Below are 17337 nucleotides of genomic sequence, written 5' to 3' on the forward strand. Positions count from 1 at the left end.
GAGGCTCTAAAGAGAGCATTAGGCTACATTGTTGAGCAGGGAGTTCCTTGCTTACAGATTATTTTGTTCTGGGCCCAACGCAAGCTTTCAGTTGCCCTGCATAGGCATGTCACAAATGTATGTGTAGCTATGATATGTATTTGAAGTATATCTTTGCCACCTGCTTTCATGACGCGGTGTATCTCTGCGCCGCCTTTCTTGAGGTCGGACCAGAAGTAGTAGCAGTTGCAGTGGAACACCTTGTCAACGCTGCTGTCCGCTATGGGCATGGCGGCCACGTCACAGTGGTGCAGCCTCACCTTCCCGCTCGCCACCAGAGCCGACAGCCTCTTACCTAGAGCACAGAGGTCATCGAAGATGTTGATTCAACAAATGTCACGAAAAGTAACGACTCACAAATATGCTGCAAATGAAAATGTAACAAAAACATTTCTAATCTCAAAAGAAAACGTTTTATTACATGACCAAAATGTACTGTATTTCTGAATGGCATGGTGCAAAATGTGTGTTGACACGTCCAAACAAAAATATCTGGTAGTAGAAGTCAAGGAGTGCATCCCCGACTTGACTAAATGTGACCCCATACTCACCTGCCACCTGGTGCATGTATTCGGAGTAGTCCACTCCCAGTAGGTGTCCGCTGGGTGCGGTGAGGAGGCGGGCGGCTGCCTCCAGGCCGAGTCCGGGGCCGTGGCCCAGCTCTAGCACCGTGTCCCCAGGGGAGATGCCACACAGTGCCACTGCGCTCTCCTCTACCAGTCTGTTGCGCCGGATGAAGATCTTTGACGCCAGCCATCCCCCCAGGCTTTGAGTGGGATGCCCAAGTTGGCGGGCTATTGCTCTGTAAAACATCTGCAAGGGCGGTTGGATGAACTGACACAGAGCCGGTTTTACCAATAGGCAGATGAGGCAATTGCCTGGGCCCCAGCAAAGCTTCCTACTGAAGAGGCCCTCAATAGTCAGCCCCACTATGATAAATGATTGCCAACATAACCGTGGAACAGACGGGATATTTGCACACACGCCATACTGCCATTACAAAGTGTCCCTGTTTAGTTCTATGGAAGATTTAATTAGTGCTCTGTCTCCTCTTAAATACCATCTATGACAAAACAGAAGAGGGCCCTGTGCTTACATTTTGCGAATGGGCCCCCAAATGGGTAGAATCACTATATACTATACTATATACTATAAAAATCACTATAATGCTATGTAAAGACATATAAAGCTTCCAACTTTTGCGATCCTGTCAAACCGCTAAAGCAGTTTACTTTAAGCTGCTCGACTGTATGAAGTGTACAGAGGTGGGCATCCCAGAAGGGAAAGAGGAGTTTATGCCCCGCACAAGTTCAGAGAAAAGTGAACTGATCCCTGCTATCAAATAAAATACCCCAAAATGTTGTAAATTAAACAAATGTTTTTTGTAGACATCACCTTTCCCATATTTTTAAATCTGAAAGGAAATGGTTGAAATTCATTGAAATATGTGCTGTTTGACAAATGTATCTCTGACACTTACCATCTATATGGGTAGTTTCTTACACAGATGCTGGTGACATCAGCACGCTTTATAGAGAATGAAAGAACAGACCATGAAAAAAAATCTCAGACAATGCCTAAGGTCATGGTCTCTAAATAAATTGCAGTAGTTGATATGGAGGTATAACAATTGGCTGAATATGATTAGTATCATTGATTACCTGAGTTTTCTCTTGGAAGCAGCGTGTGGCCTCAGAGCGTGGAGTGGTTTCACTGACTGTGTTGCTGACCACAGTAGAGGCTACTATGTGTTGTCTCTTCTCTGCTGACGTTGGGTCCCTCTTGACCCTTGGTCTCTATAGTGAGGCCAGCCCCTCCCAGCTGTAACTTACCCCGTGACCAGAGAATCACAAATGAGAGAGAGATACAGTCAATCCGGAAAGTATTCACAGCACTTCACTTTTTTCACATTTTATTATCTTACAGCCTTATTCCAAATGCTACAAATTAATCTCTGTTGTCAAAATCCTACACAAATTATTCCATTATGACCATGTGAAAAACAAGTTGTTTTGACAGTTTTGAAAATGTATAAAAAATAAAAAACAAATAAATCATATTTACAAAAGTATTCACAGCCTTTGCTTAATACTTTGTAGAATCACCTTTGACAGCAACTACATTCATTTTTTCATTTCGAAATGAAAAGGGATTAAAACGGAGGTCATCGGTGTGTGTTTCAACCTTTCAGTACATTTATATTGTACATTTTGAGTCTGCACCTGGCTAAAATAGATAGGTGTGAGTTTTGAATTAAATCCTATGGAGAGTATCATGATCTGCTTCTGTAGTCACAGTGCATGTTGACATGCATGCTTCTTTAGGTGTAATTCAGATTTCCAATGTTGACGGCATTCATACATCCCCAAACGATGTCAGTCCCACTACCATGCTTGACTAGCCAGATGATGCACTTTTTTGGTAAAATTCACTTGTTTACCACCACACATGCTTAACACCATCTAAAGCCAATTTGTTTATCTTGGTCTCATCAGACCATGAGACATGGTTCCAGTGATCCATATCCTTGGTCTGTTCATCTCTCTTGAGACACAGAGCATACCATACACAGTGTACACACTGTGTATTATACGGAGCAAACCACAGAGCACTATGACGGATGCCACAGGCTAAACTGTGGCCCGATGTTCAACCGTCCGACAGTTGATAAATAGTCATTTGTTTTTGTTGAAATGAGTGGAAGAACATTCTAGAACAGGCGTCCCCAACCTTTCTGGTTCTGAGGGCTACCAAGGGGTGCCTGAGGGCTACAAGGGGCTACTCGAGGGCTACTTGTTTCTTCAAAATCCTCTACCGATGTTTTGACATCGTTCTCTAATCAAACTATGATTGAATGATAATTTGCTTATAGGTTATACGTGTATAGAAATATTCATTATAGTTCATAAAGAAATAATCTCATAAAACAAGAAAAATGTGAACTGTGACTAAAACATTGTTGTGTAGTCACTATATTTTAACATCCTCAGTGGGCACCACAGAAGCTCCTGGAGGGCTACATGTCGCCCACGGGCACCACGTTGGTGATGCCTGTTCTAGAACAATAAGTAGCCAACCACAAGCTTTGAATTCCGGTTTAGTCTTGCACACTTGAGTGGAACACATGCTGCTGACAGACTCATTATCAAATTCTGACTCTTTCTTAAATGCATGTCAACAATGAACAGTTTGTTCCCATAACCCGGCTATGGACCTTTGGTGACAGTTGGTGACAGAGACTTATGTGTGCTGTGTTTCCTCTTATTTTGAAGCGGTGGCAAAGATGACTTGAAATGTGATGTTTGTCTCAGTCCTGTCCTCCATTCTGACATTGGAGAAGCCAACATCCTCCAATGCCTTCATGTAGTCCTCTGGTCGCCAGCTCTCACCAGTGAAGATGTTCTGAGATGCTGCTTGCTCCACTACATCCAGCCTTAGCACTGTCACCATTAGACCACCTGCAACAGTGTGGAATTCAGTTCAGACATGCAGTTCAAGTCTTTCACTTCCATAATATAAAATATAAATTCTTATAGTTATGTTCGTAAAATGCAGTAGGAACAGGGTACAGATGATTTTATCCTGGGCCCAACGCAAGCTTTTAGTTGCCCTGCATAGGCATGTCACAAATGTATGTGTAGCTACGATATGTATTTGAAGTATATCTTTGCCACCTGCTTTCATGACGCGGTGTATCTCTGCGCCGCCTTTCTTGAGGTCGGGCCAAAAGTAGTAGCAGTTGCAGTGGAACACCTTGTCAACGCTGCTGTCCGCTATGGGCATGGCGGCCACGTCACAGTGGTGCAGCGTCACCTTCCCGCTCGCCACCAGAGCCGACAGCCTCTTACCTAGAGCACAGAGGTCATTGAAGATGTTGATTCAATAAAATGTCACAAAATAAATGTCACACCGTTCACTGATGTTTTTGTGTTAAATTCACAAATACAAGTATAATCAATATAAGTAATGACTCACTAAGATCCAAATGCAAATGTAACAAAAATGCATTTCTAATCTCAAAAGAAAACGTTACATTACATGAGCAAAATGTATTTCTGAATGGCATGGTGCAAAATGTGTGTTGACACGTCCAAACAAAAATATCTAGTAGTAGAAGTCAAGGAGTGCATCCCCGACTTGACTTAATGTGACCCCATACTCACCTGCCACCTGGTGCATGTATTCGGAGTAGTCCACTCCCAGTAGGTGTCCGCTGGGTGCGGTGAGGAGGCGGGCGGCCGCCTCCAGGCCGAGTCCGGGGCCGTGGCCCAGCTCTAGCACCGTGTCCCCAGGGGAGATGCCACACAGTGCCACCGCGCTCTCCTCTACCAGTCTGTTGTGCTGGATGAAGATCTTTGATGCCAGCCATCCACCCAGGCTTTTAGTGGGATGCCCCAGTTGGCGCCCAGCTATTGCTCTGTAAAACATCTGCAAAGGGTGGTTGGATGAACTGACACAGAGCCGGTTTTACCAATAGGCAGATGAGGCAACTGCCTGGGCCCCCCCAGCAAAACTTCCTACTGAAGAGGCCCTCAATAGTCAGCCCCACCATGAATACACAGACATACAGTACGTACTATATAAATTGGACATATACCATACTTTAAAAGTTTCCAACTTTTGTGATCCTGTCAAGTTCAGAGAAACGTGAGCTGATCCCTGCTCTCAAATAAAATACCCCAAAATGTTGTAAATTAGACAAATGTTTGTGTAGACATCACCTTTCCCACATTTTTAAAACTGAAAGGAAATTATTGAAATGATTGAAACGTGCTGTTTGACAAATGTATTTCTGACACTTACCATCTTTGTTCTCCTCCAATGCAAATGGATGGGTAGTTTCTTACACAGATGCTGGTGACATCAGCAGGCTTTATAGAAAATGAAAGAACAGACAATGAAAAAAAAATCTCAGACAATGCCTGATGTCTTGGTCATTAAATAAATTGCAGTAGTTGATCTGGACGTACAACAATTGAAATGGGCTGAATAAGTCTTAATGCTTAGTAATCATTCATTACCTGAGTTTTCTCTTGGAAGCAGTGTGTGGCCTCAGAGCGTTGAGTGTTTTCACTGACTGTGTTGCTGACCACAGTAGAGGCTACTATGTGTTGTCTCTTCTCTGCTGACGTTGGGTCCCTCTTGACCCTTGGTCTCTACGGTGAGGCCAGCCACTCCCAGCTGTAACTTACACCGTGACCTTTGGCCTGGCAGGATTCCTCTGTGTATCTGTGTGTCTTAAGCTAGGTTCACACACACATCGCTGCTATTTACTAGCTTCTCGCTTGTTCGCCTGCTCGCCACTCTCTAATGGAACGTTCGCTGAAAGTTCCTTCCAGCAGCTTTAACTGCCAATGTACAGGCGAGAAGTACCGAACTCTGCATTCCAATTGGTTACTCGCTTACTCGCCTCGCTCGAAGTTCAAATATTTTCAACTCGGGATCCGCCCACATCGCATCGCTTGTACAGTACTCGCCTACTCGCCTGCTCGTCTCGCTGGAACACATTGACATTCTATTGACTTCATTCGCTGAGCGAGTAACTAGCAGCGACGTGTGTGAACCTAGCTTTAGAGTAGGGGTGTGAAAATAGGGGTATGAGACTGGGTAGGCCTACTACAGTAACACTTTTTGTAAAACATCAAAGCATCCAGAATTGTCATTTGTTTAGCTACTTTTTGGGCACACATATTTTTCCTATAAATTACTATAAAAACTATAACTCACATAATTTGAGATTGTGTCCAATGCAGAGTGTGCCTTCTTAGTTACACATCTACCCCACTCTGCTGGGGTAGGTTGTAGGCCTAACACCAATGGGGGTAGGTTAGCCTATAACAGCATAGAAAACAATGGAGCTGGTGTTTGATGATTGACAGTTTGGCCACGCCTTTTTAGGAGACCAGAAGTGCTTGGTTGGTGAAACATTCCATCCTATTGTTCACGTCACCAGTTACCTATCTTGTTAGAATGAAAATAATCTTTGGCTTGGCTGTGTGTGTGTGTGTGTGGTTGTGTGTGTGTGTGTGTGTGTGTGTGTGTGTGTGTGTGTGTGTGTGTGTGTGTGTGTGTGTGTGTGTGTGTGTGTGCGTGTGCGTGTGCGTGTGCGTGTGTGTGTGTGTGTGTGTGTGTGTGTGTGCGTGTGCGTGTGCGCATGTGTGTGTCTGATGGACTAAAATAAAAGTGGTTAGCAATGCTTCTGATAGGCCAATATGCCTATTGGCAGATGCGATGCTTCTTGTACACGCTAACAAGGAATGTCATTTTTCAGACACATGTATTGTGTTAAAATGGTCTAACACACATGGAATGTAAGAAAACATGGGTATTATTCCGTTTCTAAATGTAATTTAAATTTACAACACAGACAAATATATCAACATTTATTTACTCATCACACACCAGGAATGTGGCTTGATTATGACTCAAAACAGTTTTTATTCCATTGATTCTTTAGTACACTGTTATTACTCCTTGCTTACACACATATATAGGGCACAAAATAGGCCCTATGCAGTCCCTGAGCACACAGGAGTTGTAAGTTGTCTTACGTCACTACTGCTTTAATGAACTGATACCCAACCCACCAATATGTTCAGCTCTAAATGTTCCAGGGGCATACAACTTATCTCTTTTGATTAACATGACTCGGATACATGAGAATCTTCACAGACATATAGATGTCTCAGAAAATTGTAATAAATGTAATAGGCCTAATACTTATCCATGCTAATGTGATAGACAGCAGACATGCCAGACCATCTTCCTTCACCTAATGGCTTTGCTGTGTTCTAGTGGTTAAGGAGATGGGCTTTATGTCAGAGGGTTGCAGGTTTGAGTTTCACTTTTGAACTCCCTATGCCAATCCATGACCCTTCAGCAAGGCACCTAACCCCACACTGCTCAAGGGACTGTAACCAATGCACTGTAAATAACCGCAAATTGCTTTGGATAAAACCATCAGCTAAGTGTAATGTAATGTAATGTAATGTAATGTAATGTAATGCTAGGCCCTATGTTTGGGGCTATTGAGTGAGGGCCAAGCAAGCCTACTGAGTTGATCTCTGTGCTCTGTTGTAACTGTCTGGGCCACTGTGTATGTATGTGGGTGCATGCATGAGTGTGTGTGTGTGATGGCACCAACGTACATACATGCACACACACATGCATACACACACACACACTATGTGCGCACACACACAGACATACTCCCACGGTGCATACACAAGCAGGGTTTTGTGTGTGTGTGTGTGTGTGTGTGTGTGTGTGTGTGTGTGTGTGTGTGTGTGTGTGTGTGTGTGTGTGTTTGATATAATACTGCTCCCCTCCCACTCAGACAGACAGGTTGTCCTTGAGAGGCTCCTCACCTCCACTCGATGCACCGCTGAGAGGCAGCGCAGATCAATACACCCACCCAGTGTGTGTGTGTGTGTGTGTGTGTGTGTGTGTGTGTGTGTGTGTGTGTGTGTGTGTGTGTGTGTGTGTGTGTGTGTGTGTGTGTGTGTGTGTCTAATGGGTGGGGTGTTCTATTTCTCTCTCTCTGTACAGGAAGGGAGTGTTAGTTAACATGCAGAATGAGACGTGTTTTCTATATCAGCGTGCCAGTTTCAATCAGATTTGGCTCAAGGTCTCACTATATGCGAGTAATTGTTTGAGCTGAAATGAATTGAATTGAACTAAATCAAATGGAATGATCTAAATGCCACTGGTGTATTATTCTAGCAAATCACCTGTGAATTCAGGTTATCCTCTTAATGCATGCATTAAGCTCTCCGAGTTATATTGTATACAGCAGCATTGATTCTCTGCACTTATACAGATACCAGGCACTGAGCATGACTGCAAAGAGTAGACACACACACTCATATTTGTAGCATTGACGCTATCTAGCCGAAACCCTGGGAGTAAGACTTCACGCCTGGTGGATGTGTGTTCACAGCCAGAGTCGTGTGGTGTGGTGTGGTGTGGTGTGGTGTGTCTCATGAGGGGTTATTGCCAGACTCCGCTCCATGTTTTGGTGGGCACCGCAGGCTGCTGTCATGTTATGCCACATCCCCCTGTGGTGCAACCACAGCAACACAGAAATCCTGGCATGGATTTCTCACAGGGATGGAGTTGAAGATGTACTGTTTTTTGAAAATGCTGTGGATAGCTTGGAACTGCTTTAGAAGTTTACATGCCTCGGATATTACATTTTCAGCATGGTTATGTTATGTTATTATACGCAAAGTCAACAGACAGTCCTACGCACATCACGTGCAAACCTCTGTGCAAAGCTAACTGTTTTTTTGGTGGATCATGCATATACTGAGACACATGCACACAAGTAAAAATTGCTCCTGGTCTACCTGAAAATACCCACCAACATTCTGGGTGGTATGCGTTGACATTTCTGGGCTGGGCTGTGTTCATCATGCATGTGTCTGTGCTATTTTAATCTGGAAACTGCAGACTCCTCTGCCCCCTCTGGTCTAGTCCCTAATCCCCGTCTTGTCCCCCTTTTTGTGTTCTAATAAAAAAAACCAAAGGTAACGGAGATAACAGAAAATAAACTATGGAAAAATAGCAACATCATGACAGCAAATATAGCCCAGGAAAGGAGGCCAGCCTGGCTCTGAACACATGGCCACAGTGAGAGATGCTGGTGAGCACATGGCAAACTACTCTGGGAGAGGGAGACTTTTAAAAACTCAGAACCTTTTCTCTTTGTGAAGGTTCGTATTCATCCATGCTATCTAAAGAGTTTAATGGTGAGCTATAGCACTTGTGACTTCCCTTCCCCATTTCTTCAAGTAGATAAGTTCTTGGTCTAAAAAAGTATAACTAGGCATACTTATGTTCCTTCTACCGGAAGTGATACAATTCCTTGGATAAGAAACAAAACATATGTCAAGCTCCAAGGAGTCCAAGGAGAATATGAGCTTTCCTCCAGAGCTGTCAAAAGTAAAAGTAAAATTAAATTCATGGTGCAGCACAAGCACATGATATTTCATAGATGTTACACCATTTACTCCATTGTAAATAATGAGGTATAAGACCGTGTTATGACTGAAAAACACTAAAGACCTAACAAGAACCCACTGCAAACTTGATCCAACCAGCATAGAGTCATAAGCCAAGTACACAGGCCTTCTGGTTATTACTCAGATAAGTTACCTGTGTTGAAAGGAAACTGTGTTTCGTTTTTTTTTGTTTTTTTGTTTTTTTACCTTTGACACCTCTGCTTTCCTCTCAGTCACATCTGTAGCTATACAGTAAGCCTAATACTACACACAGGGGTGCCGACAGGGGGGCAAAGGGGATAGTTGTCCCGGGCCCAGGGAGAGAAGGGGCCCAGAATTGGTTCCTTATTATATTGTATGTTCTGGGCTGGGAGGCCCTTTAAGATGACTTTGTCCTAGGCCCGGCCAAAGCTGTCAGTGGCCCTGACTATACATATGTGACATGCAAGGTTTTGTTTGTGAGCATTCAGCATTGTATGTGCAGCGTTCATTCAATACTTGAAAAGTAATTCCAACTACCCTCCATCGATGAGTCTTAAATTCGGCTCTCACATATAGTGCAGTTGGTCCCACTCTCTAAGTGTTGCTAGTGATGAGCAGTGAGGTTTGTGGGCTGTGGTCCTCAGTGGTGATAGAGGGATGATGATTACAGAGAGGTTGATGTGCTGTGGTCGGTAAAGTGCCTCTGATGATCATTAGAATGTGAATTTAATTCTCTATCATGGGTTATTCATGCCAGTGTGTCTGTCTGTCCATCTGTCCGTCTGCCTGTCTGCCTGTGCTTTGAGGCCTGTGATGCTTATGCTGGCAGACAGGCGATGACTTATGCATGATGTTGTGTCTGAGGTGGTGGGGGCGTTATGATCTCTTAAGTGCTGGGAGCGGATGAGAGTGAGATCATGGGTCACTAATGACATTGACAATAACAGCGCAGCTGAAGTTACTGTAGTGCAGTAGAGCAGAGTGGATATACCTTATTTATCCCAAAGGAAATGAAGGCAAGTGCTTCAGAGCTCAGGTGGGGTCCATCTGGCAGGATCTGGTAGAGGGAGGGTGTGGGTATGATTATCCAAGATGTCTGTGAGTATACAGTAGTAGATCTTTTGACAGGCATAGCCTAATGGTAGAGTAGGCTAACTTTATTGATCCCCGGGGGGAAATTGAGGAAATGGTTAAGGTGATGGTCTTGGGATCGTACGTTTGCTTATCAGTATCATACAATAACATACCTGAATTTCTGAATTTCCCCCTTGAGATCAATAAAGTTACTCTACTCATACCATACCAGTATAAATAAGAGCAATAAAAGATGGCAACCTGGCCACCCTGGCAATCACGGGCTTTCAAGTGCCTTTGAGTAAGTCATTACTGTGAGTCACTTTGCATAAAATCGTAAAGCTAAGTGTAATGTCATGAGTAAGGCATTAACAACATTACCAACAAAACTGCACTTGATCAGAAGTGTCAATGCCACCTTCACCATCCAGCTATGATGACTTCATTGAGTATAATGCACCTCTTTCCAACGCTTTTTACAATCAGCTGATTAAAGGGATGAAATCTGAGGCAGGATGTTTTCTCTCTAAACCTGAGATTGACACCTGACAATAGAGTGTCTTTGTGAAAGGATTCAGTAACATCACCTCACTAATTAGTCTGGGAGTTCTTTGGAATCATCCTCTTGGAACTGCGTTCATTCATTCATTCAGTCATTGTGGTGGTAGCCATGACGAATTAATTGACCTCTAATGCCGACGTCTCTGACCTTTGACCTCTGACACATTGCAGGAGTGCTGCAGCAGTTTGCCATCTCCGAGGCGACCCTCCTGGCATGGACCTCGATGGATGGCGAGAGCATGAGTGGCTCCAACCAGGGCAGCGTGGCTCACCTCAGCGAGGCCAACCAGGAGAGCATCACCAGCAGAGGTACTCACGCACTACAACCCTCACAATGCATTTCAACACAGTAGCACCAAACATCTTCTAAAAGAGTAAGATAACCCAAACTCTGCTCACCCGATGCAAAGGAGTGTGCTCAAGTTCGGGCTCCTAAGGGGGAGTTGTCCCTTCCTTCTTCTTGACTTTCTGTGGCATTTGGGTGATAGCTTGCATGAGATGTGCGCTACCGTCATCTACAGAGACAAGGGAACTCCATTCCTTCTCAACCTTAAGTCCAAAGGTCTCCTAACCGAAGGTCTCCTAAAAAGGGGCGTTCATCTGACATCACATGAGTCCAGGAAATGTTCAGGCTTGAAGTATCTTACTCCAGGGTTTCCCAAACTGGGGTGCGTGCACCCCTGGGGGTGCGCAGCCTGCCACAAGGGGGTGCGCGAGCTGAATAGAGTACTGGCTGAGATGTGTGTTTTTACAGAATTAATGAACTACATGTTGTTTGGTGAATTGTATGCTGGAAGGATCCATCTTTAAGTGTAATTTATAACATAACTCCTAGACTTGTCATGCAACAAGTTCCATTGTAATGATGGCAGAAAAGACGTCAGGTCTATTGGAAATGAGTTTTGCTCAAAATGTGCGGTTGTGCAACATTCGCTTAGGCCTTAGGGGGTGCACGAACCACACTGAAATGTAAAAGGGGGTGCACAGGGGAAAAAGTTTGGGAACCACTTAATCTACTAGAAGGTGTTTGGTAGCAGCAAGAGCCATGGAATTCAGAGCTGTGACAAGCAGGGTACAGGACGTCGGTTGCTGACATGATTCACATTGTAGATTCAAATCGTTCTAGGCAGTGGGATGCTGTTGGCCAGAGACTAACGCAGAACTAATACATAACAAGCAAAAAGATGAAGTAGAACAGGAATTCTTGAGAGAAGAACTTTTTTGAAAACGCACAATAAATTAATTATGTTTGTACATTAAAGTAGATAATGATCTGTGATTTTTAACCATGCCAAAATACAGGCTCGAGGTTAAAAGGCATTTTTAACAAATTCACATACAGCATTAACTGTCACAACTTGATATCTGCTCAGCCCCACTGACCTCTCTAATGCAGCGTTTGTCTATGTGATAATGAATTACATTGTTTAGAGATCAGTGCAGCTGCAGCTGGAAAAACAGCTACCGGTTTCCATAGACACCAGTGGGGTGTAAGATTATGTTTATGGTATGCCACCGGATGCCACTTTTCCTGCCACAAGTGCAGTGACACAAAGGTGTCAGATGTCTGTTGAAAAAGACTAATTGATTGCATCAAACTACAGTACAATCCCTTTCAACTCAGCATCACCAGCAGAAGTTCTGATATACAACATACTACCTTTCCAACAATAACTTTGAAATATAAAACACACTACATTTTTCCAACAACAACTTTGAAATGCAACATGCTACATTTTCAACAACAACATTCATGTTGTCAGCCTTACCAAAGCTGTTTACTGAAGAATTTACAGATGGTCACTTCTGAATCTGTCTTCGGTTGTGGAGTTATTGTTGTCTCCCTTTTCTTGGATGATTCATTGTGCATGTAGTCTACAGTAATCGCATTGATTAAAGTGGGATGAGGAAGTGGACTAAGCGGATGTCATGTTAATTCATCCTTGAACTTCGGGCCCCTTTCTTGAGGATTAGAGAATTGAATTATACACCATACAGTATATCACGAAAGTGAATACACCCCTCACAGTTTTGCAGATTTTTGAGTATATCTTTTCATAGGAAAGCATTACAGAAATGTAACTTTCACACAATGATTAGTGACCTTTTAACAACATATTTAACCGCTTAAATTTCTTGTTCACTCAGAAAAAAACAAAATACAGCCATTAATGTTTGAACATGTACTCACAAAAGTGAGTACACCCCAGATTAAAATCCGGTAGAGAAGGGGCTATGTTGGCTCGAATAGTCCCGAAATGAAACGAAATGAAAAGGGATGACAAGGGAGGTCATCAGTGTGCGTTTCAACCTTTCTTTGCATTGAACTTTTACATTTTGAGTCTGCATCTGGCTTAAATAGATTGGTGTGAGATTTGAATGCAATCCTATGGAGAATATCATGATCTGCTTCAGTAGTCACAGTGCATGTTGACATGTATGTTTCTTTTAGGTGTATTTCAGATTGCAGATTTCATAAGCCAAGCATGGTAGTGGGACTGACATGGTTTGGGGATGCATGAATGCTGTCAACATTGGCAATCTGAAATACACCTAAAAGAAACATGCATGTCAACATGCACTGTGACTACTGAAGCAGATCATGATATTCTCCATAGGATTGCATTCAAATCTCACACCAATCTATTTAAGCCAGATGCAGACTCAAAATTTAAAAGTTCAATGCAAAGAAAGGTTGAAACGCACACTGATGACCTCCCTTGTCATCCCTTTTCATTTCGTTTCATTTTGAGACGATTCGAGCCAACATAGCCCCTTCTCTACCGCATTTTAATCTGGGGTGCACTCACTTTTGTGAGTACATGTTCAAACATTAATGGCTGTATTTAGTTTTTTTCTGAGTGAACAAGAAATTTAAGCGGTTAAATATGTTGTTAAAAGGTCACTAATCATTGTGTCAAAGTTACATTTCTGTAATGATTTCCTATGAAAAGATATACTCAAAAATCTGCAAAACTGTGAGGGGTGTATTCACTTTCGTGATATACTGTAGCTGTTTGGCAAATCTGTGGAAAAAGGAGACGATGACCTTTAAACGATTGTTACGACCTTCATTTCATTACCTTCAAAACTAGTCAAGGTCATAAAGTGGATGTGTATTCATTGACTGGGTGGTTTAGAGAGGCATTTCAACAGATCCTGGAGACCAGATGGGCGGGCTAATGTCCTCTGGTTGGGGTGTGTGATTGGTGGTGTGTGAATGTGTGTGCATATGTTTGTGAACGTGTATGCCTGGATGCTTCTGTGTGTTGTGTGCGTGAGTGTAAGCATGTGTGTGTGTCCATGCATGTGTGTGTGTGTGTGTATGTGTGTGTGTCCATGTCCCTGTGTGTGCTTGTGTGTGTGTATGCATGTGTGTCCCAACCTACGTACGTGTGTGTGCTGTGTGCATGCGTGTTTGACTGAGAAAGGCAGAGGAAAGACATGAGGAAGGAGGTGGGTGGTGGTGTGTGTGTGTGTGTGTGTGTGTGTGTGGGGTGGGGGGGGGGCTCTCTCGGTGTGCCATTTTCCTCTGTAAACAATGAATCTCATTTCTGTCTGCCTGGGGGCCCCATCTCAGCGCGCTGAGCGCTTGTTTTACATTCAGCTCCATGACCTGCGGGAGCTAAGGGATGAGCATTTCAGCTATATAAATAGTAGCATTGGCTATTATTATGCTGCACTGTTTCGTAATCCTGAATAGCATCTCCACATACTCTGCTCTGCTCGCCTCAGCTCCGCTCGGCAGCTCCCTGGGATGGAGGCTGCATTAGACACGGCAGTTTCTGAGCATTTTAGATAAGAAACAGAAGAGTTTCCTTGCGTGATGAGCAGACATTTTGTCAACATTCTCTACATAACTCAACTGTACATGCCAAAAAGTTGGTGTTGGTCATTTTTTTCATTATGATGGTGGCACAACTTTTATCCTTTGAGTGTGCTGCTTTTTGATAAGAACCAGATAGAGTCTTGAATGATGAGCAGACACTTTCTCTACATTCTCTACACGCCAAAATGTTGGTCTTGGTAACTTTTCATTATGGTTGCATCCATTTCAGTACTGTAGACCTTTGTATACGACGTACATACGGTATAAACTGTATGTACTGCACAACTTACGAACTGTTCTATGATAGAGGTGCACTCTGTATGTGTGAAACCGCTATTGTGGCGTATAGATGGAGAACACCTCTTCTCTCCTCACCTCTTCAGAGGTGCTTACTAGGATAATAAAAGGGAGGGATGAGTTTTAGAGTCACTGCACGGCATGACCTTGAGCTCCGTTAGACCTTGGGCCCCTGCCAATCCGGCGGTGTGATCTGTGGGCGGCAACAGTGTTGTCACACACACACAGGGAAGCCGACGGGGGGGTGGGGTGGGTCCGTTTTCCTTGGCCCCGTGAGAGAGGGATCCCAGAATTGGGTCCTCATTATATTACATCTATTGGGTAGGTGGCCCTTTTAGATAGTCTTTGTCCTGGGCCTGCCCAAAGCTGTCAGCAGCCCTGCACATGCGTCATAATTCTGTGGTGACTAGCTGCTGCTGCTGCAGTATACGGGTGCACTGAGTGTGGAGCAGTATGCTGCCCAACAAAGCCAAAGTGCAGTAACTACATATTTTGTCAAAATTGAGTTTAAACTGAAAATGGTCTTCATTACAACTCCTTTATCATGCGATAAAGTATTATGGTCCAAATGGGTCCCGTTTTAGAGATGGGTCCCGTTTTAGCTACAATATCCAATCTAATACAAAGGATTTGTTGGCATTTTCTCAGTTTCAGTGTTGGCGTAGTTACTGCACTTTGCTTTTGCAGGGCAGTATGGTGCGGTATGGTGTTGAGATTTGCCACCGAATAAACTTGATTTAGCCCACGCAGTCTGTCCTGCCCTGGTGGACGGGCTCCGTTCATAAACCATACTGTACCTCACACAACGAATGCCACGACTGCACACTTCAATAAGTTCTCTGGCAATTAATCGCGTGGTCACACACAGGCTGAGAATGAACGTGATATATCAAGACGGGTTGGAGGGCCCAAGGATGCCGACTGGACAGTGCTGATTGCTTTTCTCATTCAGTTGTAATGAGGGGAATCAAGAGCTGTATTGGAATACTGGAATGCATTGGGGCAGAAGTCATCTGGAAAACATTGACTGGTCAGACTCTTTCATTTTAACCCCTTTGCGCAGAGCCTATGTTATAACTTTACTGTCATATAAATTGCAACGACCAAGTCTTACTGTTACGTAAAGCTCTCTGTAATGTCAGATCAATGTTGTTATGGTGTAGATGAGTCTTTTCAACCAAAAGTGAACGGGCCCACCAACAGGCCCATCTCCACAAAGGCACTTCTTAATTAACTGGAAATACAGAAACACAGAGGAATAGCAGGGCTGCTAGATTTCAGACATGGTGCCAGAAGTCAGGTGAAGGGCAGCATGCTACAGACTGCATTCAACACTTTCTCATAGTCACTCAGTGAAATGTTTACATTCAAGAGGCCTACATTGTTTTAATGATTTCAGGCTTGTAATTATTTCCTCCTTTCCCCCCACGCCCTGGATTAGATATTATTAAGAGAGCTAAAGATAGGACTTTGAAGAAGAACGGGAACGTTTGCTAATACTGCTGTAGTAAAATACTGCAATACACACACACACACACACACACACACACACACACACACACACACACACACACACACACACACACACACACACACACACACACACACACACACACACACACACACACACACACACACACACACACACACACACACGGACACACACACATGGCCACAGAGTGGGTATCATTCTCTGATAGGCTGTAGTAAAATACTGCATCTCAAATTACACTGCAGCAATAGTGCTGTGTGGTTTGCGTATCCTCTGCATCCTACTGTATATGTAGGAACATATTATCCAGCAGATGTCAGGTAAAATAGCCGGATTACAACAGTGTTTGGGAAATGCACATGCTGCAACGACTCAGAGTGCCATAAAAGTTGCCAGCGTTGCGTGAAATATGTATATGAGGGGGAAAAGCCATTGTCATAATGTTTATAGCAGTTGCAAAATCCACGAAATTTGCCACAACAAGTGAAGGCAATGAAATTACAAATGCTGCTGTACACACACACACACACACACACACACACACACACACACACACACACACACACACACACACACACACACACACACACACACACACACACACACACACACACACACACACACACACACACACACAAGCCAGCGTCTATACACACACACACACACACACATACACACACACACACACACACACACACACACACACACACACACACACACACACACACACACACACACACACACACACACACACACAAAAAGGGCCCCCTATCCAATAATGTAGTGTAAACCCAATTGTGGGCCCCCTCTCTACCTGGGCCCATGACAAGTTACCCCTTTCCCCCCCCCTGCCTGCTCCCCTGCACACACACACACAAACACACACAAAAGCGCACAAGCATCATTATGTATGCACGCACGCACACACATTTGCAGAGAGAAGTACAGTTTGTCATTCTGCACTGTGTGCACAACAAAAGAAAACAAAATATAAAAGGCCTCCCCAGAGGATTACCAGGTGTCAGCATTCACACATCACATCCACCCAGCGAACAGCCGGG

General features: G+C 43.8%; 3 protein-coding genes across 3 annotated transcripts in view; 1 reads left to right on the forward strand and 2 right to left on the reverse strand.

The window, feature by feature from the left end:
• LOC134448529 (uncharacterized methyltransferase YdaC-like) overlaps positions 1–1926 on the reverse strand; it is a 3248-nt gene extending 1322 nt beyond the window's left edge. Inside the window, 4 exon segments of the mRNA XM_063198201.1 lie at positions 161–334; positions 591–852; positions 1520–1566; positions 1701–1926. Coding sequence (XP_063054271.1) covers positions 161–334; positions 591–852; positions 1520–1522 — 439 coding nt within the window. The 5' untranslated portion in view covers positions 1523–1566; positions 1701–1926.
• The window catches only part of fam131bb (family with sequence similarity 131 member Bb), a 75475-nt gene that overhangs the window by 47132 nt on the left and 11006 nt on the right, over positions 1–17337 (forward strand). The window contains exon 5 of the mRNA XM_063198203.1: positions 10830–10967. Within this exon, the coding sequence (XP_063054273.1) occupies positions 10830–10967 (138 nt within the window). The remainder of the gene's footprint in view (positions 1–10829; positions 10968–17337) is intronic.
• Positions 3265–5137, reverse strand: LOC134448530 (uncharacterized methyltransferase YdaC-like). Its single transcript, XM_063198202.1, has 5 exons — positions 5061–5137; positions 4843–4910; positions 4203–4467; positions 3714–3887; positions 3265–3497 (listed from the first exon to the last, which is right to left on the reverse strand). Exons 2-5 carry the CDS (start codon positions 4843–4845, stop codon positions 3301–3303), a joined length of 639 nt encoding a protein of 212 aa, XP_063054272.1. The 5' UTR covers positions 4846–4910; positions 5061–5137; the 3' UTR covers positions 3265–3300.

This window comes from Engraulis encrasicolus, chromosome 5, assembly GCF_034702125.1.
Source record: "Engraulis encrasicolus isolate BLACKSEA-1 chromosome 5, IST_EnEncr_1.0, whole genome shotgun sequence".
Taxonomy (NCBI): Eukaryota; Metazoa; Chordata; class Actinopteri; order Clupeiformes; family Engraulidae; genus Engraulis; species Engraulis encrasicolus.

What these genes read in the sequence shown, in the direction of transcription:
- LOC134448530 (XM_063198202.1), bottom strand. An exon ending in ATACATGCACCAGGTGGCAG is followed by an intron (nt 3,888 to 4,202) that starts GTGAGTATGGGG and finishes TCTGTGCTCTAG; the next exon opens with GTAAGAGGCTGTCGGCTCTG. An exon ending in ACACCGCGTCATGAAAGCAG is followed by an intron (nt 3,498 to 3,713) that starts GTGGCAAAGATA and finishes ACACTGTTGCAG; the next exon opens with GTGGTCTAATGGTGACAGTG.